The sequence below is a fragment of the Aptenodytes forsteri genome, unplaced genomic scaffold (genome assembly GCF_000699145.1).
Source record: "Aptenodytes forsteri isolate BGI_AS27 unplaced genomic scaffold, ASM69914v1 Scaffold82, whole genome shotgun sequence".
Lineage (NCBI taxonomy): Eukaryota > Metazoa > Chordata > Aves > Sphenisciformes > Spheniscidae > Aptenodytes > Aptenodytes forsteri.
Genome location: NW_008795490.1, coordinates 10,485,606 through 10,495,282, shown reverse-complemented (window position 1 = coordinate 10,495,282; position 9,677 = coordinate 10,485,606). Strand labels below are relative to the sequence as shown.

At 37.4% G+C, this 9,677-nt stretch overlaps 1 protein-coding gene across 1 annotated transcript in view; it reads right to left on the bottom strand.

The window, feature by feature from the left end:
- Window positions 1–9,677, bottom strand: part of HBS1L (HBS1 like translational GTPase) — a 71,318-nt gene that overhangs the window by 33,369 nt on the left and 28,272 nt on the right. The window contains exon 5 of the mRNA XM_009281580.1: window positions 1,780–1,888. Coding sequence (XP_009279855.1) covers window positions 1,780–1,888 — 109 coding nt within the window. The remainder of the gene's footprint in view (window positions 1–1,779; window positions 1,889–9,677) is intronic.

Genomic DNA, 9,677 nt, shown 5'->3' with positions numbered 1-9,677 from the left:
AGGAGAGGTGTTCCATCCCCCTGATCATTTTCATGGCCCTCCTCTGGACCCGCTCCAACAGGTCTGTGTCTTTCTTATGCTGAGGGCTCCAGAGCTGGACGCAGTACTCCAGGTGGGGTCTCACCAGAGCAGAGGAGAGGGGCAGAATCACCTCCCTCGACCTGCTGGCCACGCTGCTTTTGATGCAGGATACGATTGGCCTTCTGGGCTGCGAGCGCACATTGCTGGCTCATGGACAGCTTTTCATCCACCAGTACCCCCAAGTCCTTCTCGGCTATCCAGGACTAGCTGGCAGATCTTTTTCACTCACTTAAGATGAGTGAAATTAAATTAATTTGGATAGAAGTTTATAAAAACTTCTTAAATTGTGGATTAAATTAAATTAATTTAATCCACAAAAGTCCCCATGAAAAACTCCAACTTACAAGAAATGTAGTAGAAACACCAGAGATGAAGGTGCCATGACATTGATAGGAATTTTGTGATCAAGTCCAGCTGTCACACCCAGAGCCACTGATTAGTAGAGGCAAGGGGAAAAGAAAAGACTATGTTCCCTTTTATGTATCGCAAATCTCAAACAGCACAGAAAGAGGATTTTGAAAGGCCCAGAAATTTTTCATTTGGAGCTTATTGCATCTAAGTAGCTGAATGAAAGTGATGTCTCTTAGCAATGGCATTTAGCAGTATAAAGGGAATAATGACATCAGCTTCACACCTTGTATTAAATGTGCTTAAGAGACTAAGTAGATGTAACTACTTGCTTTCCACTCAGTTATCAAACATGCACAAGATACTGTAAAATAAAGACCATGCTGCCCTCTTACTCCCAAAAATGCTTTCCAGATCAGAACTACAAAAATTGCTGGATGAGGTGGGGATGTTGGCACTGCTTACGCTTGCAAATTTTTTTCCTGCGGATGAACTATGGAATTTCTTGCTACAGACTAGGTGGCTATTACAAGATTGGGTACAAAAACATAATAAGCACATCCAAGTAAGAAAAATCCATTAACCATTCCTAATAGAAACAGCCAAATCAGGGCGGGGGGGGGGGAAATGGTGGCCACAGAACACTACATGTAATGGTATTTCACGGACTGTATTCCCAACACACATGCTCTGTCCTTATGTATTTCTTTAAGTATTCACTGCTGGCTACTGTTGTAGGTAAACTCTGATCCAGATGTCTGTTTTCATGCTCTCATGAGACATCCCCCCAACAGTTCCAAGTCAGGATAAAATTAGAACTACTGCTCAACCACTCTAATTTAGCTAAAGCATGAGCAGGACCGATTTCTTCTCTACAACAGTTGTACCCTGGACACCTGTTAAAGTTAATAAAAGCTGCAGAGGAAGGCAAAGTTTAGCTGTAAGTGATTGTTTTCCCCATAAATTATTCTTAAATGTATTACTGCCTTTGAAGAACAAGCAATTACAGTTAAGATTTATTGATTTCATAATTCCACTTAGAGAACTAAATTTAAAATAAACGAACCCCAAGAAAGTTCAGTATTCTATGAAGCGGATGTTTAAATAATCTGACTAGCTGATATCTCTCTGCACTATTCATAGTGAAAGGATTTGTTAAACTCAAAACGTGAGGTACCATCTTCTGAAAGTAATTCTGAGTCAAACAAGAAGCTGAGATGGTTAGTTCTGGAGAGCGACACTAAAACTGCTGTAAAAAATAGAAAAAAAAGAAGAAGAAAACTTGCTACAGGTGCATCAGTCTGAAAGAAGAGTTGCTGATGTACCTTGATGTACGAGGGCTTGGCTTACCATGGAACTTCAAATCCCATAGACTGTTTCTTTCCAGACACTGTCATTTTGGTAACTTTTGGCACAATTTCAGATTCCATTCTGGCTGACTGGGAATCCCTTGTTTTTCCTAGTAATAGACAAAAAGTAAGTTTGAACTTAAGGTTGTGACTAACAGGTGTTAAATATAAAGTTTAACAAATTACATTACTTCTCTTCAACCCAAAGATACCAGTCTGTGATGACGAATTCTCACACTTCAGTGTCTTACTTACATATATTACATATTTATTCAAAATAATCTACAGTTATATTTATTGTGAAAATCTCATCTGTATCTCCAAGCAGTCACGTGACACCTACACCATTCAAGAGCTTTACTCACAGCAGTTCTGCAGGATGCCAGAAGCATTTCATGCAATATGAGGATGAAGAAACGCTTTGCAGCTGCTCACTAGCTGATTAGGTTAATGCTTATTTAGAGTTTTTCTTTTGCCTTAACATTGTTGAGCCTCAAGGCTATTGTAAGGTAAAAAAATATGTCTACCTCAGGTACTGCTAGCAGCAGCATAAGCTACGTGTGGGCTACCAGGCCTTCCCTGAAACCTGGAAACAGAGTTGTCTCGTACTGACTTACGCCGAAGTAGCCAACCAATACCCAAAAGCTAGCTAATTTAAAGGTTATTTAGAAATAATTACCAGAGTTGAGTAACTTAATTACTTTAAAGGTATCAATTTTTACCATAACTTAAATGAAAACACAGTTACAGTAAGGTTCATTCTTAATTTTGTGAAACTACAGTTTCACAACTAATAGCACTACAGTGCTATTAGTTTCTTGTCAAGCTGTTAAAAAAAAAATTATTTACTCTGGGGAGGGGGAGTTTAAATAAAAGAAGTAAACTAGCTCTTTTCTTTCCACAATTCCCTCTTTAATATGTTAGGATCCCTTCTCCCTTCAAGGAAAAAGACTTCCAGCTTTACAGTGTGAGTGACAGCGGCTGTACCTTGTGTTCTGAAGGACATTATACACACAGGAAAGCAAAATAATAACCTCAATTCAGAATTAAGCTGCAAGTTTTAAACAATCTTCACCTACAGATGTATCTGAAAACTAGAAAAATGCCATTACTCTTCCAGTAATAGACCAACTCGGATAGTCAGAGTCAAGTGAATACTTATTTTGAATAACAAGTTAATCATTTAAGTATTTTAGATTACTACTGTAAGATGAACTGTTAGAGTCATTTGGTCCTACTCATTTACGTTAACTCTTTATTGTGTTCTAAAGTATGACAGCTACACCTTTAAAACCATAGTATCATATTGCTTTGCAGGTTATATATAAAGTTGTGGTCAAGGCTCCTGAAGATTTCAGGTAAGGAAAAAGAATACCACAGGCGTGTCTATAATAGCATACCAAAAAAGCTGTTGTGCAACTTTTTCTAAACAATCACACTATAGATTGAGACATTCTTATTTAACTGATGATTGGTCTTCATCTCCCTCATTTGTCTTATCTGCTGATAATCGTTTTATTTATATGCCACCTGGAGATCTCTGGAAGAAGTAGTCTGTATGTGTATTATTAACAGTTGCATACCAAGTACACTGTAAACAAGGAAAAACAGTAAGAGAAATAAAGGCAACAGCACAAATCATGGTTTACAATAATCACAAATTATGTAACTGACAAACAAATAGTAAAGATTCAGAATATAAAATTCCCAGATCACTGGACAAGGACTACTAGTTAAGCACAAAGATTCTGTTTTATCTTCAAGCTCCTACATAGATCACTACAGCATTGACAAACAAATAGTAAAGATTCAGAATATAAAATTCCCAGATCACTGGACAAGGACTACTAGTTAAGCACAAAGATTCTGTTTTATCTTCAAGCTCCTACATAGATCACCTACAGCATTTTTTAGTAAGTAGTTAATCACTTGAGTTACAGTAAAAACTGCATTACTTTTGTTGCCAACTTGGTATGTTTTTTGCCCACTTCAATTCTAACAATTTTCAAGCAGCCATCACTTTCAACGGCCATTTAAACATGAATGCTTTACATGTCACTTGAAAGCTTAATTACAGTTAATTCTCAGAAAATACCATGTTTGAAATCTGGCTGCTAGGAACTAATAATTACAAAAAGACACACACAAAAATTGAAATGAGATTAGTTGAAAGAAACTGAGATAACAATTCATATCATATAACTTGAAAATAACTTGCAACCTATTAGTAATATTTGCTACATATGATCCAGAAAGAAAAGTGAAAGGTTTTACAAAATACATCTTCTCTAATCAATTTAGAAATTAAGCTTCACTCTGTACAAATACTGTTGGGGTGTTTGACACTGATCCAAAGTTAAATGTACAAGGAGACAAAATACATTAAATGAATCAACTGTTTGACACAGAAAACACAGAAATTTAAAACTAGAGATTATGAAACACCAGAAGTTGAAAGAAGATACAAAAATAAAATTACAAAGAGCAAGAGAAAGTAAAGTAATTGTCCATTGACAGCACTGACAGTTTGGGTGGTTTTTTCCTTTATTTATTTATTTTTATAAAGCACTAATACTTCAGCATAGGTGGAGCGAGGAAGCAGACCAGGATCATATAAAGACAAACCAAACCATAGAAGATAATCCTGGAATGGTGGCATTCAAATAGATGCAAAGACAACGCAAGAATTGTTAGTAACACTACTGACAGAAGCATCAAATATAATTTTCTGACTTCAATGTTCTTATAACCAAGTACAATAACATCAAGCAGCACATCTGAGATAAGGATCAAGTCTGTCTTTTGTGGACTGCAGGCACCATTAAACATTAGTAGTTATGGGCTTCATTACAAAGGACGCAAGGCCGGAAAAGGAGTATACTTTATTATCTAATCTATAAGGCACCAGAGAAAACTGCACGATAAATTCTTATCTGCTTTAGCAGGCAAAGGCAAAGCTATTCAGCACTTAACAGATCATATGCAAATCCTTAAACTGCACCTTGGAACTAAAAGGAAGTCAATGCACAATGCTGATACAATTCTTAAAACACTTCTTAATCAACAAGCAGAGTATCCTATGGCAACTGAAGTGCACTACAAGCCTGGAAGAAGTACTGGAGCAGTAATCCCAATCTGATTAGGGCAAGAGCAGCTGTGAGGAAAACTAACCTCTGGAGGGAAAGGATATAAAGGATATATAAGTTTTTGCCAAGAAAGGCTTCATGAAGTTCTTCATGCTTACTGCCATTTGGACATTCTTAAACACATGCCTAAGTAATTCAATGACAATATGTTTCCTAAATCAAGAGTACGCATAAAATAAAACAGAGACAGATACATCCTTCATAAACTCCTAAAGAAGCCCCAATATCTCCTTGCTACATTTCACTTACTCTAGCATTGCAAAAAGCAAAAATAAGAGTGGATCACATGAAAGTAAATGCACCGATTGGCCAATGATGTCAAACTGCAGAGCAAGAGATTTTAGTGAAGACACTCCATAAAAATTCTGGCAATTCACTAACTTAACGCTAGGAAAATTAAAGAACTTTTCCTTCCATGAAAGCAGAGAGTATACATTCATAAATTATAAAAGTGTAAAGGCCTGTCAGCATGATAGTTCTCACAATTCAGAATGTTTAAAAACCAAAACTTCTAGCCTATTTTAAGCTAAGTAGTTTTCAGACAGATATTTGGTATTTAGACTGCACTGACATCAGAATACCTAGACTAAAGCGTACTATAGCTACCAGTCAAACACTATTACAAAACAAAACATGCACCGATGCACCTTGTTTCAGTATTAGATTAGGATGAGCCTAATACCAAAGGGAACAGACAGACCTGCACTGACGTTACTCCAGTGCAACTATGGCAGTGTGTGACAGCTTGATAATCAAAGCCCTCTTCCCTTTATTATTTTTCTCTTTGCTTTTACATTCCCTGTGACTGCCAGTTGGTCTTCTGACTTAAAAGCCCTTAGTAATACTTTTTGACTAAATCAAATGACGCCTGCTGTAACTTCAAAATTACTAAAAAGTACAACCCCAAAATCTGATGGCACAATAGAGTATTTGCAGACTGATAAACAGGACAGACACATATATATGCAGGAAGCAAAAAAAACCATAGGGACAGCCTTTAAAAATGAAAACAGTCTCTCTAGGTGTTCAAGCTGGAATAGCAAAACTGTATGGATATAGTCAACCATCTTCCTTTACTATAAGCAACTCCCCAGATTTTGGATTTCCTTTGTAAAAATGGTTGTAAGGAGTACCTGTAAAAGATTTAAACAAACAAACCAAAAGATTATTTTGGCTTCTTTATCATACATAACAGGCTTGAGAAGTTCTTTTTTCAGTTTTTGTTTGTTTATGTACTTACAATGAAAGTAACAGGAAGACAAAAATTGGTCTTTTCTCTAATTCTGTTGGAGGTATGGAAGTTATGTTTCAGTACTTGGAAGAGCTGATCGTCAGTCTACTCTGTTCCCAAGTAGTTTAGAGGTGCATAAAAACAACAGGAGTCTGTTAAACAACCACCATCTCAAGAAAGACATGTTGATACCAAGTGAAGCAGGGATATTGGCATATTTGGAGAAATGCATACTAGCACTGGGTATTTAAAACCACACTGGCTTAGTTCAGATGGCCATACCTTTTCAACAATAGAAACAAAATGACACCGTTTGATTCCTATACACAGAGGTTTCTCCTCCCAATTTGTCTTCCCCTCATGAAATTGTATAATGGCACCGAAACTTTAAGCTCAACTACACCATTGCACAGAGAAGCCTGCTTCTAAGATGAACAAGAATTTTTAATATGCCTGAATTCAGCTTGAAGAAAAAGAAAGGAAGAATGTCAACATGTTAGGCATGTCTTGAGTCCATGCTTTTTCAGATGGCAATCCCATTTAAATAAATCCATGTCTACACACAAAACAACTACAAGCGGTATATCAGCAGTGGCAAAGGAATGCACCTCCAAGGGAATTATGTGCCAATTAACTGTGGCAGGACTGCAGTTTCTTTTTCTTTATAGCTTTAAGTCGTTCACATGCTTTTGAAATTTTTACTTGTTTTATATTGATTCTTCTATATTCAGAAGTGGTATGAGCCCTTAAAGAAGGCGGCTGCATACTATTTCAGTTTTGAACGGGGCTGGGGAGCCTAGATGCTATTGACATTTAATAGAATTAATTTACTTAAGCAGGTCCTCCTAGAGCTGTCTAAACCAGCACTGCCATGCAAAAATACACATGTAACACCATGCCTTCTGATCTAGAAGATAGTTTGCATCCCTTACTCTGCTACAGACTTTCTATATAACCACAAGCAAGCCACTTACACCTTTGTCTACTGATCATACAGCAACAGCCACCAACTGCATAAAAGAAAAAAGACAGTGCACTGTTTTTGTGCACCATGTCATGAGCTTGTTCCAAGTCTGTTTCGTGACTCACTGATTAAAAAAAAAATTTTTGCATACACTACTGGCAGTGCAACTATTGAGTGTATTAGTAACAACACAGGCACAGACAAGACAGTTCTGTCTGAAAAGCAGATTTAATAACTGAGGCCTCTATCAAGATAACACTTCCCCTCCTATATGCCATGCTATGATTTAAAACTTAAAAAGATTTTTTTTTTTTTTATAATTCAACTGAATTATTTGACACTCAAATTCTACAAAATGCTGTAGGACATGGTGGCAACTTGCAGCACAGTTTAGTTCGCTGTGCCACAGAGCACACTGGATCTTCAGTGGCAATGGTACTAAGTATTAGTATTCTATCAACACATCACAGTGCTGGGAATACCAGAAGTCCAGGACTCTCAGCCATGTCCTACCAGTACATAACATGACTACTGAACTTAGAACACCCCAGATTTCCTAAATTTACACAGTTCGTTAACCTTTAAAACATTCTGCCTGCATATAATTTGCCATGCACTCATCCCTATAGCCCATCATTTAAATTTCTTTGGATGTAACAGATCAGTGACTAATCTGCTGCACGTGTGAGAAGTAAGTTCAACATACAGAAATTCTTTCTTAAGCAACATAGGATAACTGGGAAAGGAAAAATTAAATTATTTAGAAAAGTCTCTCCCACTCTTATGATCCTAGAAACATAAATAGCCCTCAAAGGAGCACCTCTGATAGCAAAGAAACACCACCTAGCTCTAATAAAAATGCCACATGTGAAAAAAATTTCAAGATAAAATGTTACTTTAGTATTTAAATTATACCAGTTCAAAATACTCATTTCTAGGAAAACACATGACATTATACTACTATGAACCACAATATACAAATGGATGGTACCGAACATCCACAGTACTTACAGAAATAATGCAACAGTTCAAAATAATAGAAAAGGCAACTTGCTAAGTCACCCCCCCAGTGCTGAGACACAGCCATTCTAAAGATACTACTGAAAACAATTCTCCAAACAAGAACACTGAACTTTTTCTTTTTAAAAGAAAGGTTATTTCCTAATAGAAACCACAGTCAGGGGTTTTCCAGGTAATTTTGTCTTGTTGTTATAACTATTACCTTCTCTGCAAAGTTTCAGATGGCGAATATGACTTTTTTTTTTTTCATGAAACTGGGAGTAGGCATTTTCACTTAAAAATGCTGAAAATAAAAATGTCTACTTGCACCTGACTACAGGAATTTTTTTGTTTTGTTTATAAGGTCTGATACAGCAGGAGGGAGGAGGGACACAGCAGGCTATTGATATACCTGAGTATCTCCAACATGGGCCAGTTCTCTGTGGCCCACAACACACAAACAGCACAACAACTTGCTACCCCAAGACTGAAATTCCAGAAACAGTTTGCTTTGCTACATGCAGCTGCAACAACTGGATGTGCAGCAGGCAGTGTCAGAAGGGCTGGCAGCCTCGCCTGTTACAGTTAGCTGGCACTTCTCATTGCTCAGGCTTTACTTTCAATGCTTGCAACTTTCAGCAAGTTGAACTCTTTAGCCCAAAAATTAATTTGTTCAAGTGAGGTACCTGCCTGGGGCTGACTTTTTTTTCCCCTTCCAGACAGGGAGAACAGGGAAACTGGAAGAGAAAAGATCAGACAGAACGGTTTATTTTCAAAAATGGCACCTGAAGAAAATATTATTTGCATAAATTAAATCCTTCAAGTGATCTTTTCACCTCCTGAAAATCCACTCCATTTGGCCTTAGAAAACAGCTTGTACATGCTCTTATGGCTTAAGTTTTAACAACTAAATCCCCCAAATACTTCATCAACATTCAATATGTAGCTGCTGTGGCTGTTTTTGACCAGGCTGGACTAGGTTGTGTCACCTGAGAGCAAATCCCACCTCTCCTGTGGTCTCTGTAGTTTCTTACCACATCAGTAAACTGGAGGTGTGAATCTGCCTCGGATAATCATAAAAAGTGAACAAAACTGGGGGGCAAGTGAAGAAACCAACAATATAGTCAACACTGGCAAGCAGCAAAACAAGCAGATTATCAAGGACAGACAAGAATGAAAATCAATAAAGCAGAGAAGGTGAAATGAGAGCTACAGTGACCACAAAAAATTTGACCATGTTAGTTAACAACTTGAGGAAAAAACTGCGTGTAAGGAGAGGGAGAAAGCAAGAGGCCACATAGTCAGTGACAAGTTACATGCGGAGCTAAAGGTGAACAAAGAGAGCAGAAGAGGATCAGAACTGAAAATGAACGCAAACTATGGGTGGAAAAAAGTGAACATGGAAAATAATCATGGCCAGTGACGGGAAAACAGGTAGGAAACTGGGAATGGCTAGATAAGGGGTTTGGAACGACAAAGTGGAAAAAATGGAACTGCAATGAAAAACTCGGAATGACATGAGGAAATGTTGTGTTTAGGGACAAATGGGAATTAAACAA